The 19261-nt window shown below is 38.5% G+C and overlaps 1 protein-coding gene across 4 annotated transcripts in view; it reads left to right on the top strand.

The window, feature by feature from the left end:
* Positions 1–19261, top strand: part of TRIP12 (thyroid hormone receptor interactor 12) — a 93083-nt gene that overhangs the window by 9860 nt on the left and 63962 nt on the right. For 3 of the 4 annotated variants that reach the window (XM_058188882.1, XM_058188880.1, XM_058188881.1), the window contains exons 2-4: positions 6767–6913; positions 12597–12722; positions 16767–17575. In XM_058188882.1, the coding sequence (XP_058044865.1) occupies positions 6816–6913; positions 12597–12722; positions 16767–17575 (1033 nt within the window). In that variant the 5' untranslated portion in view covers positions 6767–6815. The remainder of the gene's footprint in view (positions 1–6766; positions 6914–12596; positions 12723–16766; positions 17576–19261) is intronic. The other variant, XM_058188883.1, reaches the window with a different exon arrangement.

Below are 19261 nucleotides of genomic sequence, written 5' to 3'. Positions count from 1 at the left end.
CTCTACTACTTTTTCCTAAATGTATTTTCTGTAATGTATATTGTTCATATAGTAATTATAGCTGAATCTTCATTCAGATTTTCTTCAAATTTAGTTCAGAACTGAGAATGGAAGGAAGACCCAGACAGAGGGGACAATCTAATCCCTGGAAATAACTTTTCTTTTCCCAAATGAAATACCTTATGCCCTCTGAAAGCTTGCTAATTTAAAGTGTGTACATTTGATTAAATTCTGAAACATGAGCTACATGGATCTTGATATAATAGTGTCTGTGTTAGAATCTACCTTATCTAAACAGTTATGGTCTAAAATGAAAGTTGAAATTATTGTACATGCGTGTAAATGATATGCATACTATTCTGATTGCAGTACATATTCATATATAAGCTGAAGGGGAAAATATGTACAAAGATGTTCCTTGTTCTGAATGAGTGGTCTTTATGTTGATTAGTACATTTGATTCCATGCGTATAAAATGTGCTCATTTAGATAAGCCCATGAAACAGCAAGCAGCTTTTGGTGTCCAACAAAGGAAAAGGAAAAAAAAAGTTTTTTTTAAAACCATATTTTGTAACCTATCTGTTTCATGACTGAGAATTTAAGGTTTAGTAATATATAAACTAGGTGGAAAAACTGTCTTAACATAACAATATGTAGGTATCATACAAAAAGATTATATAATAATATAAACACATATATGGGTAAATATAAGGAGGTATAAGCATATATGTATATAGGAAGAAGAAAAGAAAAACAATAGGACAGGAACGGTAGGCACGTTTTGTGCGCTTATGCACGCCCCTTATGGTCCCCTTAGGAATGGGGTGAGGTCAATAGTAGACAGTTTTTGGTTGAAGATTTTAGGATTATGGGAAGAGACCACAGAGTCAGGTAAAGTATTCCAAGCACTGATGATTCTGTTACAGAAGTCATATTTTCTGCAATCTAGATTAAAGCGGTTGACATTAAGTTTAAATCTATTGGTTGCTCCAGTATTATTGCAATTGAAGCTGAAGTAGTCTTTAACAGGAAGGACATTACAATAGATGATTCTGTGAGTTAAATAGGCTATGAAAAAAATTAAAGATAGCTATTTTATGCTGTTGTACTGAAGAAGTTTTAAATGCAGTTAAAAAAACCTAAGCATTTAAAAAAAACTTCTTGCTTTTTGTATGCTTTACCATTATGGCTTATTTATCATAATAAAATAAATCATTTTCATAATAATGTCAGCAATCTTTATGCTGGCTAGCTACCATTTCTTATCATTATGCTGGCTAGTTGGCTGAGTCTCTATCACCCAATTCTTTCTATTATAAAACCAAACAAAACACTGAGCCACCAGCACTTATTATTTTATGTACAAGAATAGTTATGGGGCTTATATGGATTTCAAGATAATTGTAAATAGAGATAATAATGGAGGCTAGTGTTTTGATCAACAATTTTCTATCTCTTTAATCTCATTCTAAATTAAAATATTTCAAAATTTGAGGGTAGGACAGGGTGCAAGTGATAAGATAGCTGTCGGCAAGACATTGTCGCCCATGGGCATAATGTTTGGAGTTATAGGTAAAAAGTGTATATTTTCTGGAAACTCTGGAAAATCATGTTCTATACTGTTTAAATGGAAATGCTGCTGATGGAAGAGTTAGTGACACACTAGGGAAAGTCCATTGTTGTATGCTTAGAAGTGTTTTGAAATCATGTACTGTACTGAACCATTATTGAAGCATTTCTGTAATGTTCCCCTGAATAGATTTGGCTTTCATTTGCAGATTAGAAAGTTTTTCTAATTAGAAAATAATCTTTGTCTTAAGGATAGATTTTCACACTTTTGTAGTAACTGCAAAATATTTTTTAAGCACATAATAAATATTCTGCAGTTTGTAAAGAGGGATGTAATACAGGTAGTCCTCTCTTTACAACCATTTGTTTATGACATGTTCAAAGTTACAGTGTCACTGAAAAAAGTGACTTACAATTGGTCCTCACATTTACAATCATTGTAACATTCTTCATGGTCATGTGATCAGATGTTGGGTGCTTGGCAACCATTATGTATTTACGATGCAGTTCTTCTGGAGTCTTGTGATCACCTTTTGCAATCTTCCCAGTCTGCCTGAACAACAAGCAAAGTTAATGGAGGAAGCTGTATTCGCTTAATAACTTCATGATTCACTTAATTGCAGTGATTTGCTTAATAACCAAAAAAGTTATAAAATTGGGTGTGACTCACATAACCGCCACCTTGTTAACAGCAGAAATTATGCCCAATTGTTATAAATTGAAGATTACCTGTACATAGTACATGAATGGAGTGGGCAATGCATTGGGAATTCAGCAGAGCAGAGCATTGGTTGTGGTCATCCACCGATGGGGATAGGACAAACGACAAAACTGCAAGATAATTTTACCCCAAAATAATTTCTGTTCTGATTTCTGATGCAACAATATAAAGGCAACATTTGTGTAATGATGACACTAAGTATGTGTTATTATTTTGTTATGATTTTCTGCAGACCCTGTTAGCACTAGCTATTTCAAAGGAATAGCAAAGTTGATCCGGTACTACTTAGTAATTAGGTAAAATGCACTAACAGTCTACAAGTTGCAGCCGCTCATTTAGTGACCATTCAAACATACAGTGGCACTGAATACGGGCACTTGTGACTGGTCCACAAATTTGTGATTATTGCAGCGCCCCCACAGTAATGTGATCGTGATCCAGGCGCTTGATGCCAAGCTTACAATGATATTGCAGTTAGCCACAATTATGTGATAGTTATTACCAATGTTCTCTGCTAGCTTCTTACAAGTAAAGCCAATGGAGAAGCCAGTGGGAAGTTGTGGGTTGCTTTTACTTCCTTCACTTTTCCACTTGCCCATGTTTCTTAGCACTTGCCTGCAGCATTTCTGCATATGCCCTACTCTTAAGTGCCTGCCCTCACTTGCACACCTGCATGCGTCCTGGAACTTGTCCATAATACTCCATAATGCTTGAATCTACCAGCCTCCTTGTCTTGGATTCCCGCATCCTCATGCTTAATGGCCCATATAGTCCTGGGGTTAAACATCAACCAAGACTGTGGGTTTGTGCATTGCTAAGCAATGCAGTTATATGACATGTTTTACAACTACATTGCTTGCCTACAGAAATTCCGGTCACAATTATCATTGTAACCTAAGGATTGCTTGTATGCTGTCATTTCCTCTAATATGTGGGCATGTGAATGACCTTGGGGAAAGAAGAGAAGAGATGCAGGAGCCCTCAGTGGCGCAATGGTCACAAAGAAACTTAGGAAGAATACCTTCTAATGGATCAAGAAGTTAAAAATGGCAGTGGGAAGTTTGTGCCTTCAGAGTTGCAAGATTTTGTTAATGTAGCCTTACAATAATGTAGGATTCATCTAATCCCGCTTCCCCTCTGGTTTATCTGGAAGGGCTGAAATTTCCTCTAGACAGGATTGAATGATGATTGAGCTTAGCCTTCTGATTTTCTGAAGTGACAGTAATACATCCAAAGGGGTGAAACCACTAAAAAACATTGGGCATGGTTAGAATAATAGATTGTTCCAATTCCCCCCAAATATGGCCTTAATATTTGTTGAAATTCAGCTAGAAATGTGGTCTACTGGTCTGCACTATCCTCACTTTCATCCCTGGGGGCGGGATATCTCTCTGCCTCACTTCCATAGCTTGACTTCTGGTTCACTAATTTGTTTTTACTTGACATATTGAAAGTGGGATTCTCCATTAATTATTCAATATAATCACTCAGATAATTCACTCTAGAAGCCATAAGTGCAGCCCTTCTGACTCATTTTACATTAAAAGCCAAAGAAAAATAAAATTATAATAACATACTCTATTCCAATATTTGAGAATAGTTTGAGAACAGAGTAGGTTTGCAAGAATCCAAGTTTCATCTGACTGTTTTCTTTTGTGGCAAGATTCCAATAAGTTTACTATAGTTTACTATAGTCCTCAATGTCCATTCAGTTAAACAGTTAAAATTATGGCACTGAATGAATGGATTTATGACCGATGCCTGAACCTTATTTTTTTTTTGTTTACATTTATACTTATGTCATTGTAGTGCCTCTGCAGTCATGTGATTGTGATTTGCTTGGCATCTTACGATCAGTTGCCAAATGCCCTGCAATCGCAGCTGCCTGCCCAAAGGAGTCCCTGTGGTTCATGAAGGCTGGCTGCAAAAGGCTGGCAGGAAATCCAAGCAGGAAATCTTCCTTGGATTATGGAAGTGGCTTCCCCCCCAGCCTCCTTGAGAGAAAAAGTACTCCTTGGCTTTGTGCAAGATGAAATCAATCTGCCAAGCAGCACTTTCACTTTCAAAGGTGCTGGGTGAAAAACTCCCTTCATGAGGCACTTTTTATTACCTGTCAGCTGTTAAGACCAGGGCCAGATGGAAGAGAATGACTGGTTTCAAGTGCATGCCTGCTATATAAATTATAGCTGATTTTAAACTTTTTTTTAATGGAGCACTTAGAATCCAAATGTGTTTGTAGGCGAGTTGGTGAACTTTATTTGCAAGCAAGTGGAGATAGTCCTTGACTTACACCTAGCATCCATATGCAATTACAATAAACTCCCCAAAAGGAACTTTTCATTAGTTCTGAAGTTCCAACAGCTACCCTCCCTTCCTGAATTCATGTTACTGCATTTTGGGAGCATAGCAACTGGCCCACATTTAGTTTTGATTCCAGTATGTCCTGGTCACCTGTCTATGGTTTATAACATTTTTGCGAAAACTGGCACTTATTTCTGGGTTTCAGCAAAAACACCCCAGAGTGAACAATGGATTCACTTAATGACTGTGGCATTTCCTTAACAACTGTGGAGTCCATTGTGGTTTCCTTAGCAACTGCCACCAAAAGGTCATACAATCCAGTTTGTCACATAACATTATATGACTGTCATGACTTACGACTATAATGGGCAGGTTTCATTACAATCTTAAAGCAAGGATTATCTGTAAAGAAAGTTTGTTTATGTGAATTGCTGTGCTTCAAACAAATGCTTCAAATCCTTAGGAAGGTAAGAGCATTTTTTAATGCCTGACTCTGGATTGTTTATCATAAAGCCAGAGTTGCTTCTGTATGTTAATTGGAAAAATGAATTTTAATAGAATCAGCTTTTCACCATCTGTTAATAGAATGAGTTTATTTAAAGGATGTTCTTGAAGCGAAATACTTTGTTTTGTTAAAGCTAAGAATTCTAGGAAACATTTTATGTAACAGAATCTAAAGTGTTTCAGTTAATGATGAAAGGCCTATATTCCCACTCTTTCTTAGAATTTGCTTTAACATTGTAAGAAATATATTAAAAATCTCATTAGCTAATTTTTCTGCAATTTGCTTGATCAATGTACCTGGACTGTTAACTTTATTTACTTTAGATCTCTGAGGTAAAAAAAAAATCAAGGGACTTGTTTAGCAGCTTTCTCATTGTTTCTTAAGCCTAAAGTCACAATCCCCGTTAAGCTTTGTATTGGAACAAGGGACGTGCTTCATGTTTCTTGATAAGAACATTTTGAGTGAGGTTGTTTAGTCTTGAGTTTGGAAAAAAAAGTTTTTTGCTTTATAGACACCATAAACTATCACTTGGAACGATATTATTTGTCTATGTACTTCTATATTCTGTTTATGAATATTGCTTATTTTCATAGGCAAAACGAGCTGGATGACTGTTTCACATGCAACAGATGTCTAAATATTAAATAGCATAATAAACAATGTTCTGAAAGAAGTATTTGCTTTGAAATTCCATAAACATTATTGTTCAAAAAAAATCTTGAAAAAATTGGCAGGTTGGAGGTGGAAAGGGAAAGTGTTTACAAATTTTTTAGTCAGTTTTATTCTCTTTGTAAATCAGAAAAAATATGAGATCATTATTAATGTCATTTTTTTCTTTAAATACTTGACAATTTTAGGGGACTTTGAAATTTCTAGTAATTGACCTACGTAAAACAATCTTTTAATATGGTGTACTCTCTGAAATCTGTTTATACTAAGATATTGGGAGTATTTAAGCAAATACCAGTAATTCTTACCTCTTGAATAGTATCTATTTTCTATATATGAAATACCTTCTTTTTTTTCAATATATTCTGATAGGCCATTATTGGATTAAAGTGGACTATTGGTCCATTTTTTATGACACAACTTTCATTGGATAAAATAGCAATAAAATAGCAATATTATAGTATAAATATTGGAGCCAAAATAAGAAGACACAGATATTTAATCTTGCATTTTATATTTTTGTTTATCAGCTGTATATTCATTGTGTTAACTTAGGATCAATTTAGTTTGTGCATTTAAAAAACTTCAGTATTGTCTATTTTTCCCCCAGTCTAAACAATTGTATTATTTTCTATTGGTATGAGATACCATTTCCCCATTCTTAAAAACTAAAATGAAATTTGATAGAGTTCTATTTTTTAACTCTAGGATTATGTTTCATAATGAAATATATAATGCTAGTATGTAATTGAGAGGTAATTTAAACATTCCATAAATTCAGTTATTGAATGAAACAGTCATAATGCTTGATTCTCTATTTTGTAAATAACCTGAGGTATTAAAATAACCTTTAACATAAAATGTTAAATATGTTGTAAGTTTTATGGTTTTATTATTCAAGCTGTTTGTGCTATAAAGTAGACTGTGTCAGCTGACATACAAACAATTTTGTTGGTAAATACCCTATATTTTGATCAAATAAAAATGTTTTTGTTTTTCAGTGAATGGTAGTGTCTAGAAAGGGTATGTCCCTTCAGGAGAGAGGTGCCAATGTCCAACCGGCCTAATAACAGTCCAGGGGGGTCACTGCGACGTTCACAAAGGAACACTGTCGGGGCCCAATCACAAGACGACGCAGTAGGAGGAAGGTATGCTAATTTCTTCGAAATTTTCAAAAGTCAGCATAATTTATTGTACAAAAGAAGCTATGATATCTTTTAAATATAACTTGGGGCTTGAATGTATTAATTAATATTGCTGATATTTTTGAATACACTGTTAACTAACATGACAGGAAATTATGTAACTTTTTCTTAAGCATTAACTAAAAGAGCTAATTATTGATATTAATATCTGAACTGAATACAGTAACAGCAAATATGAAACATATAAAATAATAACTGCAAAGAACAATTTTAAGTAATGTACTATATTTTAAGGGTAAAGTGTGCAAATACTGTTATATATACCAGTGTGAAATAATGTTTTCCCATTAAGATAGGGGAAACCAGTAGAAGTGTAAAAGTCAAGACACCCCCCCCCCCAAATACTGCTAGTAGCATAGTTGGGTTTTGATTGAACAGTTGGTTTGAGGGCTGGAAAACTTTCCCAGTAAACTGAAGAACCTATCACAGTGTCTTGGGCAGTCTCCCACCTCTCTAGATAATCTTCTGATAAGAGTTGTGTTTGGCAATGGTTTTCTGCCAGGTACATTGAGAAAGGAAAATCAGTGGTATGTTTAATAAACCCTGAATATCTGATTTCAGGATATGACTATCCTAAAGTGGAACAATGGCTATGGTAGCAAGATGTGGCTCGGCATTGGGGACAGGATATTTATTTTGCTTTAGTTTTCTGTTGGCTGAAGGGATGGATGGACAGTCTTTAATTTAGGTGTGAGAAAATGGCAGTGTGCGCATCTCTTACCTAGCAGGAATTTACAATGAGCTTGAGAATTTTTCTTTTTTTTACTATTTAAATACTACTTAATGTTAATATTTATATAACATATTTAGCAATTTCTACTGGTATTCTGTTTGGTAAGTATGTTGAGGGGTTTAAATATTATGCAACTTGTGTTTTAAAATGGAATCATGTAGTTTAGAAGTGTAGGGATAAAATGAATTTAAATTATTGTAGATTTGATCTATTGTAGCTATTGTAGATTTGATCTATTGCAAGTGGTCAGTTTAAAACTTAAAACAATTATTTCCTAGAAACTGTATCTTAAACAGAAATATAATTTAGATGTGTGCTTGTATAATAACAGTCTGTCAATGTCTTAAGCAAGATTTATTGAAGTATTAGAACTGGGTGTAGCATTCACTCTAAATAAGATATCGGTTGTAGCAAATATTGAAAATGTATTTTCTCCAGTGTGCTGAGACGAGAATCCAAGGAATGGGTTAAAACTCTGCTCTTTTTCTTGGAGACTGAGTCAATCAAACTTTTGGTCACGCCTCATTTGCCTGTGCATGCCCAGTTTTGACTCAGTCTTTGCTTAGAGCAGATGTGTAGAAGAGTGCTCTTAGAAAAGAAGGACAGAGTTATTCCTTGGATTCTGGAAATTTCACAGTAAGATCCCGGCTCGCTATTCCAAGTGACGACAGGTCCAACTCTCCCATTGGCGGGCGCTTAAGCCTATTCCCCAATCAGTGGGAAACAACTACGACAGATACCTGGGTCCTGAATACGGTGAGACTAGGTCTCACCCTTGAATTCCTCTTCACACCTTGAGTTTCTTCATTCGTTGCCCCATGTCAAAAGACAAGACAAAAAGAGGCCTCATGGAGACAGCAGTCCAACACTTGTTGACATCCAAGCTATTCAACCAGTCCCAAGGGGCCAACGGGCAGGGGTTCTACTCCATCCTGTTTGTAGTCCCAAAGACCTTGGGGGTGGGGGTGGAGAGCAATTCTGGACCTGAAAAGATTGAACAGACATCTAATTTACAGGAGATTCAAGATGCAGTCCCTCCAGTCAATAGAGAGCATCCGGGAAGGCGACTTCCTAACATCCATAGACCTGACAGAGGCATACCTCCATGTACCTATCCTGCTATCCCACTTGCGGTTCCTGTGGTTTCACCACATGGGCTGACATCAGTACAAAACCTTACCATTTGGCATATCCTCAGCACCCAGGACTTTCACCAAATTGCTGGTGGCACTGTCAGCACACCTCAGGGTGATGCCAGTGCAAGTCCAATGTTACCTGGACAATATATTGATACAGTCCTCCTCTCCCTTCTGGGCGACAGAGGATCTGCAGGTCACAATCCGGGTCCTTCAGGATCACGGGTTCTCAATCAGCTTCAAAAAGAGCCACCTGGCTCCGACCAACAGATTGCTACACCTGGGGGCGGTCATAGGCACGCTGTACGAAGTCTCCCTGTCTCAGGAGCGTCAGGTCAGTATAAGGACCTTGGCGAGTCAGATCTGAGCGGACCGAACAGTGTCCCTGGCCCTCCTCTTGCAACTCCTGGCCAAAATGGTGTCCTGTAATCGTCCCTTGGGCACACATGCACATCAGAACCTTGCAATGGCTCCTCCTGCCCTACCAATGGTCTGTCAGCAACAACTCAAATACCAGGGTTCAGGTCCCACCAAATGTACTTCAATCCTTCCAGTGGTGGATGTCCCAGGCCATAATCAAGGGATGTGTTTTCAAGGAGCCTAGCCGCCTGACCATCACCCTCTTTGGCTGAGGTGCCCACTTCCAGTCCCAGATTGCACAAGGGCAATGGTCTTGGGCAGACCCGAGGAACAACATCAAGTGGCTGGAGCTCAAGGCAGCCCATTTGGCCCTCAGAGGGTTCCAGGACATGACCTCTGGACACCATGTACTCATTTTAACGGACAATGTGGCCACCAAGGCCCATATCAATCGCCAAGGGGGCACCCATTCCAGATCCCTCATGCGAGAGACCGAACAATTGAGCCTCTGGGCAGAGAAACATCTTCTCTCCATCAGAGCAGAGCACATCTTGGGGACATCGAATGTACAGGTGGACTGGCTCAGCAGAACCACAGTTGACCACTCAGAATGGCACCTACACCCAGACCTATACAGGGAACTGTCAGAAAGGTTTGGACATGACTATTTTTCACACTTACAACCTTTATAGCATCTCCATGATCATGCCATCAAAATTCAGATGCTTAGCAACTGGTTCATACTTATGACCATTGCTGTGTCCCAAGATCATGGGATCACCTTTTGCAACCTTTTGATGAGTAAAATCAATGGGGAAGCTACATTCAATTAACAACCATGTTACGAACTTGTCAACTGCAGTGATTCACTTAAAAATTAGAATAGAGTAGAATAACAGAGTTGGAAGGGACCTTGGAGGTCTTCTAGTCCAACCTGCTGCTTAGGCAGGAAACCCTACACCACTTCAGACAAATGGTTATCCAACATCTTAAAAACTTCCAGTGTTGGAACATTCACAATTTTTGGGGGCAAGTTGTTCCACTGATTAATTGTTCTAACTGTCAGGAAATTTCTCCTTAGTTCTAAGTTGCTCCTCTCCTTGATTAGTTTCCACCCATTGCTTCTTGTCCTGCCCTCAGGTGCTTTGGAGAATAGCTTTACTCCCTCTTCTTTGTGGCAGCCCCTAAGATATTGGAATACTGCTATCATGTCTCCCCTAATCCTTCTTTTCATTAAACTAGACATACCAGTTCCTGCGACCATTCTTCCTAAGTTTTAGCCTCCATCTAATCATCTTTGTTGCTCTTCTCTTTACTCTTTCTAAAGTCTGAGGCATTACCATATTATTTTTCTTTTTGTTGTACTACCAATTAATTGGATTTTTAGTTATATGTAATTCTGCCCACTATATAGCAGTTATGAAAAGAGATTTAAAAATATCTCTTGTGGTTATCCAGATTTGTGTAGTTGATATACCACCTCTTGTTATATTGTTGAAGAGATGATGTTTGAGGAAGTTTGAATGTAGAAATTGGTTTGGGAACTGTAAACTGTCCTAAGAACAGTGTAAGGAGAGGAAATGAGATCATCTCTGGAAGAAAGTAAGAAGAAAGGTTTCTGGGAAGAAAATTCCTTGCCATGCAGGTTACAGATAGTTCTATGTTTTATATGGTTTCCTTATTATTTGCCCTCAAGGTCATGTCTTGACTATATCTGTGGACACCTGACTTCTGTATGAAAAGTCTAAGATATAATTAAAGTGAAACAAAATATATTCATTACTTAAAATATACTCTTTTACGTGTTACAGGAAGTTACATGTTTTCAAGTCCATGAGTTACCATTATAGTTTACCTTAAACTAAGCTCATTCACAATGAAATACACCATCTAGGTCCAGATACTCATTTTAACCTATGTGTTGTTTTTTTTTAATGGCTTGGGGCTGTAGTAAGTGAAGGAATATTTCTTTCAAACCATATCCTAAGATGATTTCTGAAGAACTTGTTCCAGGTGCTCTGCCACCCTTAGGTGTGTTGGCTACCTGAGGAGGGGCTTTTTTAAAAGTACTCTCTTCTCCCTTATTTATGAGATTTCTTTTTTTTCGGTGAGATATGCTAGGCATCTTTTCACGGTGTGTGTGTGTGTGTGTGTGTGTGTATGTGTCAGGTAAATACATTTTTAGCCTTCCAGGCCTCTTAATAATGTACAAATGCTGCTATCATATAACTATTAATGCTTTGTTTTCTGATTTTTTTGCTTATTTATTTTGTATTTTGCATTGTATTTATAAATGTGTTAATCTAGATTTATATGTGATTTGTAAAAGTAAATTGCTTTGAATGTTGTTTTAAAGGAAATGGTAAGAAATTAGTTTAAATAAATAAAAGTAAATGGCATTTGGGGGCAGAGCTGTTACAAAGTTCGGGCATGGTTGGGGAGGTTACTGAATTAGATGCTCTTTCTTGCCTTCACCCTCTACATATTGGTAGTCCTTAGTTAGAAACTCCTGTTTAGTGACCATTCAACGTTACAACGATATCTGTTTCCTCGAAGTGACAATAGCACTTCCGATCTCCACCTCCATTTCTTCCATTTACTTTCATTATTTATATATTTCATTCTTTTGCTAGATTTCACATAAACTTGCCTATCCATATTCCATGGGTTTTATGGGTGATCAAATCCTTAAATTGTTCTAGGTTCAAGTAGAAATACAATTTGTAGTATCATATTGTCAAATTAAACACCTCTGGGATAGTTAGCATCAATTACATCATTTCATCTTCAGGGTATTGTAAACTACCCAGGATTGCTTGGTAGAGAGATGGGCTGATTACAAATTTAATAAATAATAAATGTTTGGACTAACCCAGGATGCATTTAAGCAATTTCTTTCTCTTTATTCTTACAGCAGATGCTTGCAAATTTCTTTAAAATCAGCTAAGTGTGTATTTTTGTTCAGGTGGAATTTATTTAATCAAAATCACCATTAATTTAATATAGTTTAAATCTATTGAGAAAGAAAACACAAATGTTCAGGATTATTTTTCAAAGTAACTCAGTATAAGTTAAATAAAACAGGTAAATAGTGAAAATAAAGGAAAAAAGAAGTTTTTGAATAGCTTACTGTTTCTAAAATTTTATTTAATGTAAATTATTGGAACAATGGGAAGAACAGAACATCAAAAGAAAACCTAATATTTTAAACATAATTTCAGGTACAGGAGTTCATACCTTATCTAAAGCTTAGCTAGTAGCACTGTTCCTGAAACATGTTATGCAACTTAATGAGAAACTATGTTATAAATCCAGTGTGTAAATTGCTCCTTATGCATGTTTGTGTTTGTGTCCCAGTGTTCTTCATAGCTTTCTGTTTTTAACTTTCTGATGACAGGTCACATTTAGGGCAGGCAAAACATAAGGCACGTAGCCCTTCTGAAAGTAAAAAATCTATATCAAAGGCACCCAAAGTGCAGTCCAATACCACTACTGAACAGTCCAAAGGACACTTTTCTAAAAGGTAATAGCTTTATATTTATGAATTAACTAATGTAACTTCACTGGAATGTGTTGCAAACATGCTGATTTATAAGAAACTTCTAAATAACTTTTACCTGATTTGAATAACAGAAAAACTTTCAATTTCAAACATTCAAATTTGAAACATAAGTACATGATGATGAAAATTTGACAAGCCTGATATCAGCAGAATGAAAGGTGTACGTTTGAGTGATACAAAAGCAGTGTACTTGTAAATCTGTTCTGGACTGCAAGAAAGAGAATAGATAAATATTATTTATGGCAGATTGGTGTTTTAATAAACTTGTTTGTAGATGTTGAAAATTAGAGTTATACTCTGTTTAGAAATAATTTGGGAGAATTGCTATGTTAGCTTTGTGCAAATGTAGCACTTCTCTGCTTTTTTGCTAAAGCATGCAAGTCTTTTTAAAATCTTCCATGGAAAGAAAAAGATGAAACAGCTTTAAGAGTCATATTAAATAGACACTGCTTAATTATTTTTCCCTTAAAGGAACAACATACCTTTGTGCTCTTGTGAAATTGTTTGCTGTAATTAATAATAGAAAAATGATGTGCTCATGCAAAGTCAAAAGCACTCTTTCTGAATCATTTTCAAGGTTTATGAAGCCCTTCTGAATTCAGCTGGGCTGTCTGAATCATAAACTGTTTTATTCATTTCAAAAGATGAATAGGTGATCAGTTTATTTTGATTTTTAAAATTTCCTATTTGGGATATTTAATTGAGTCATCTTAATCTAGTGGAATAACAATTCAATTGTCCAAGTAATATGGAATCGGATTGTTTCATTGAATGCTTTAGCATCTTTAATTTTGTTCAGTATTGGCAATTTTTACCGTGAAACTCAATGTAGTTCCAAATGAAGCATTACAAAGCCCTGATATAAGAACATCAGATATGAAGCAAGGAAACTTCACTGTGTTGAATAAATCAGAATTCATTGGTTTCCATTTCTCATAAAGGTAGTTTTGGGAACAAACTAGCAAAGATATAGAAATACTTTATTTCAGGAGTGTTTAATAGCAATAGCAGCTCTTTGGTGGAATTTGACACCGATTATTGAATATGTTTGTCTCTAGTTGGCAGGAAACCATGTTGAACCTGCAGGTGTTATATAAGTAATTTATTTTTGCATTTAAAGCCTTTCCGTCCCCCAAAAGTGAAACTAATGCAAGATGTAGTTTGTGCCTTGGCCTGTAACCCCATTCAAAGTTGCTGTACTTTCTCCCTCATTTACTACATAGACATTTTTAACTTTCTAGCCTAGTGTTTCTCAATCTTGCCAACTTTAAGGTGCACAAACATCAATTTCCAGAATTCCCCAGCCAGTATTATTGAGAAACAATGTTCTTGCCTAATGAATATTTGTAAGTTAAGAGCATGTTTGTGGTATTCTTATAAAATAACTCTGATACAGATAGCTGATCACAAAATATGATTGAATTTATTTCCATTCCCCTTCTTTTCTCATAACTTTTGACTTCTAAAGAACAGGTGATCTCTTCAAATACTGGATCACAGTTCCCACTAATTCACTAATTTTATTTTTAGTGTTCCTAGAGTTCATATATAATCTGTCATCTTTGAAAATGCTGTATTTTTCGGTGTATAAGATGCATCTTTCTACCCCCCAAAAAAGGGCGAAAATCTGGGTGCGTCTTATATGGCAAATGTAGCCCCGCCCGTCCCCACCCTTTGGACATTTTCGACCTCTGCATATCACATTTTCGGGCGGTTCCAGGCGGAGGGGATCTGGGGTGGGGCACAGCCTGAGGAATGAGCCTCTTCAAGATGGTCTGGGGGCGGGGGAACCTGCCTGGCGGCTTCGGTGAACAAGGCAGGCCCCACAGTTTGCAGCTGCTTCCCCATCTGGCCGCAGAGTGGGCAGCTCAGGGCAGACAATGGCCTAATGACTTCACTCCCCAGCAATGTGATGAGCTGTCGCCACCGCCTAAGCCCTCTCCATACCTGGGAGCCCCTAAAGCAAAACATTCCTCCTTTCCAGCACCGCTTCCCATTTGCCTGGTGCAATTTGCAGAGCCACGTTTCAGATGGCGGCCAGTTTCCCTCCAATGTGCTTTGGTGAACCAGTGAGGAAACCATTTTCAGGTTTAGTTTATTCGAATTTCGAATTTAGTTTATTCGAATTTATGGCAGCGCCAGCCACACTTTTTGAATTCGGGGAGGAAAGCGCTTTGCATAGTGTAGCAGGGAATGGGGAGGGAGTTGATCGGTCATTTGAAGGGGAGGATGTGGCTGACTACTTCTACAAGAGAACCCTACAACCCTAACCCCGCCCTCATTCCCTGCTATGCTATGCAAAGGAAAGCGCTTCGGGGATCCAGGGAGGAAAGCATTTTCATGGCGTTTGAAGGGGGGGGGGAAGATGCAGACTCTTGATTGCACGCACCGTGGTCGGTGTTGGAGGAGGAGAGGTGGAAGAGCTGGGGATGCTGATGCTTTGGCCCTTTGCCCCCCCCTCCCGGCTGCCCCGGATAAGATCTCCACCATCAAGCTGTTTTGAGGAGGTTGCAGAAAGCTTTGTAGTACTCGCTAAGCTGGCTCTTCAGCCATAGCACCCGGCACTTCTCCACCATGCAGTCCTTGCAGAGGGCTTTTACTGAAAAAAGAGCCAAAACCGGCATCATACAGGAAAACGCCCCTCCACCTGTCAGCCTGGGTTCTCCCCCTTTTCTCTTGTAGAAGTAGTCAGCTATGTCCTCCGAGACCCGCTTGATGGTGGAGATTTTATCTGGGTGCAGCTTCCCCCTCCCCTTCAAATGACTGATCAATCCCCCTACCCCCATTCACTGCTACGTTATGCAAAGCGCTTTCCTCCCTCCAAAAAGTGCGGCTGGTGCTGCCACCTGAAAATGCTTTCCTCGCTGGTTCACCAAAGCACATTGGAGGGAAACCAGCTGCCACCTGAAACACGGCTCTGCACATTGCATTGGGTCAATGGGTAGCGGTGCTCGAAAGGAGGGACATTTTGCTTTAGGGGCTCCCAGGTACGGAGAGGGCTTATGCGGTGGTGGCGGTTCTCACATTGCTGGGGAGTGAAGCCATTAGGACCATTGTCTGTGCTGGGCGGCCAGAGGGAAACAGCTGTGAACTGTGGGGCCCGCCTTGTTCGCCGAAACTGCCGGGCAGATTCCCCTGCCCCCAGACCGTCCCAAAGAGGCTCGTTCCCAGGCTGTGCCCCGACCCTCCCTGCACAGCATGTGAGGGGTCTCTTCGGGGAAAGCGAGTAGTCCCTGTAAGATCGCAGGAGCATCCCGATAAGTTTTCCAGAAAAGAACTTCTCAGAAATTGATGCCCTCTTTCCCATCCAAGTCTCTGAGGCACCTCTTGCTTGGAGGAAGAGGTGGAGGGCACCATAAAGCAGCGCCACCTTATGCTGGTAGGCAGAGGTAGAATTCTTGTTTTCTTGTTTTCCTCCCGCAAAATTAAGGTATGTCTTATACTCCGGTGTGTCTTATACACCGAAAAATATGGTAAATATGAAGCTGAAGGTAGCCATATTGCAGTGTGCGAGCTTTCCATTTCTTTTTTTTCAAGCCAAGTTGGGCTAAAGAACTACTAAGTATCCAAGAAACTATCTCTGGGCATATTACAGACTCCAGAATCATATTTGCTACTGTTTCTTCATATAATGCATTTACTATAACTGATCTATTACTCCCAGTTGAAAATATTGCACAATTATACTAAATATTAACTTTAAAAAATTACTTTAATATAATTCATGATTTGGGAGTTTTCAGCATTAATTGTTTAGTATGTTTGAAAGATACATATCTACAGCAAGAGAATCTGTAGATCTTCACAGCATAACTGCTTAGTTGATTATTATGATTTGACTCAAAGCTTTGCTCTGCTTCTTTGTTCTTATATAGAGGTAAAAGTAGTAACTGTTCAGCCACATTTCCTTGAAAGGTACAAATTAAATAGCCAGGTAATTTCTGAAGGTTTTAAAAATATTTTCTTTGCTGAGTAGTAATATTGAATTTATGTTTACCTTTTCAGAGGCTGTAGCTCATCTGCTATTATAATTCCACAACAAGAGGCTCTGGACACAGACAGTACTTTAGAGCATCCAAAATCCGGGCAGGTGTCTAAAAGAGACAGTTCTCGAGGAGTGAAACGCAGTGCTAGCCCAGATTACAACCAGACAAATTCTCCTAGCCCTGCCAAAAAAACCAAAGCACTTCAGCACGCTGATTCTTCTTCGGACTTGGAAAAAAATAAATCTCAGACTAAATCTAAGAAAAGACATTTGCATCAAGAGCAAGAGTCAAAGTCTTCACAATTGCCATCAACCAGTAAAGCTCACACCAGAAAGGGTGGAGCTACCGTTAGCTCCAGAAGCCAGAAACGGAAAAGGACAGAAACCTTACCTATTGTAAAGAGTCGTTCAGCAACTGAATCAACTGGCAGTGAAGAGAGACCAGCAAAACCCACCAAGCTGGCTTCAAAATCAGTGAGCTCAGCCAAAGCTGGGTGCAGTACCATCACAGATTCGTCCTCTTCAGCCTCTACATCTTCTTCCTCCTCCGTTGTTGCTTCTGCATCTTCTGCTGTTTCTCAGGGTGCTAGAGTCAAACAGGGAAAAGACCAGAGCAAGGCCAGGCGCTCCAGATCTGCATCCAGCCCTAGCCCACGGAGGAGTAGCAGGGATAAAGAACAAAATAAAATAGGTAGCTCTTCAAAGTTTGATTGGGCAGCTCGTTTTAGCCCCAAGGTTAGCTTGCCTAAAGCAAAACTTTCTCTACCGGGCTCTTCTAAGCCAGAGGCATCAAAACCTGGGCCTTCAGGATTACAGGCTAAACTAGCAAGTGAGTTGTTGAAAATGTTTTCATTTCTGAAATTTGGAAGAATTATTATTATTATTATTATTATTATTATTATTATTATTATTATTATTATTATTATTATTATTATTATTATTATATAGCTATTATAATAATTTAGTAAGATCTGCAATAAGTCGTATGAAAGATAATTTACTATACATAATCACTGGATGATTAGTAAATTCAAGAAAAGGCTGTTGGGGGCTCCAGGTAGGGAGTGTGTATTTCTTTTGCAAAGAGACATCAGTTCTTACTCTTGATCTCTATTCCAGTGGTGTATGTCTTTGTACTTTTAAGTTCTGTGCTTATAATGGACTAGGAAAGATATAACTTTCCAGCGTCCTCTAGTTTTTATATATTTTACCTATATTTCAAGTTATCTTGTGTACTAGCATATTTTATGTTGATTGAGTCCATTTTTCTTATATCTTAAGTTGTATCTTCCAAACAAGAGAAGGAACTATTTATTCATAATCCTGTGTGGCAAAGAGAGAGGGAAAAGTATCAACTTGGACAAGGGTTACCAAATGTAGAAAAGGTGATTGTATCTAAATATGAATTCGGATCAGAATACGGATTCTGTTCAGAGTCTCTCTTTGATACTTAAATTATCAACTAACATATACTATTTTTCCAGTAGATTTCTAACTTTTGCAATTCATGTGATTTATAAATATACATATCTACCACGTGCTACAAGAAAACAATGTGTACTTTTGCAGTAAATATTTAGTTTAAGGAAGACAGTTGTGAAATTTAAAAGATCTCCGATTTTATTTATTTTATTTATTTATTTATTTATTAAATTTTTATACCGTCCTTCTCCCGAAGGACTCAGGGCGGTGTACAGCCAAAAATAAAATACAGAATATGTACAGTTAAAAACGAATTAAAATATAGCAAAATTACGAAAACGGCTGATAATTTAAATTTAAATTTAAAATATTTAAAATATTAATAAAACCCCAATTTAAAATCAAACTATTATGCCAGTCCCGCTTGAATAAATAAGTATGTTTTTAGCTCACGACGGAAGGTCCGAAGATCAGGCACTTGACGTAGGCCAGGGGGGAGTTCATTCCAGAGCGTCGATGCTCCCACAGAGAAGGCCCTACTCCTGGAGGCCCCCAGCCGACATTGTTTGGCGGAAGGCACCCTGAGGAGACCCTCTCTGTGAGAGCGTACGGGTCAGTGGGAGGCATAGGGTAACAGCAGGCGGTCTCATAAGTACCCGGGTCCTAAGCCATGGAGCGCTTTAAAGGTGGTAACCAAAATCTTGAAGCGCACCCGAAAGACCACAGGAAGCCAGTGCAGACTACGGAGCAGTGGTGTTACATGGGAGCCACGCGCGGCTCCCGTTACTACTCGCGCAGCTGCATTCTGGACTAACTGCAGCCTCCGGGTGCACCTCAAGGGCAGCTCCATGTAGAGAGCATTGCAGTAATCCAACCGAGACGTGACCAGAGCGTGAGTGACCGTGCATAAGGCATCCCGGTCAAGGAAGGGACGCAACTGGCGGACCAAGCGAACTTGGTAAAAGGCCCTCCTGGAGACAGCCGCCAGATGTTCATCAAAGGACAGCCGTCCATCCAGGAGGACGCCCAAGTTGCGAACCACCTCCTTTGGGGCCACTAACTCGCCCCCAACAGTCAGCCGCGGATGCAGCTG

Source organism: Ahaetulla prasina, chromosome 6, assembly GCF_028640845.1.
Source record: "Ahaetulla prasina isolate Xishuangbanna chromosome 6, ASM2864084v1, whole genome shotgun sequence".
Classification (NCBI taxonomy): Eukaryota; Metazoa; Chordata; class Lepidosauria; order Squamata; family Colubridae; genus Ahaetulla; species Ahaetulla prasina.
The sequence above is the reverse complement of the archived record's forward strand: the minus strand, read 5'-3'. Positions and strand labels throughout refer to the sequence as shown.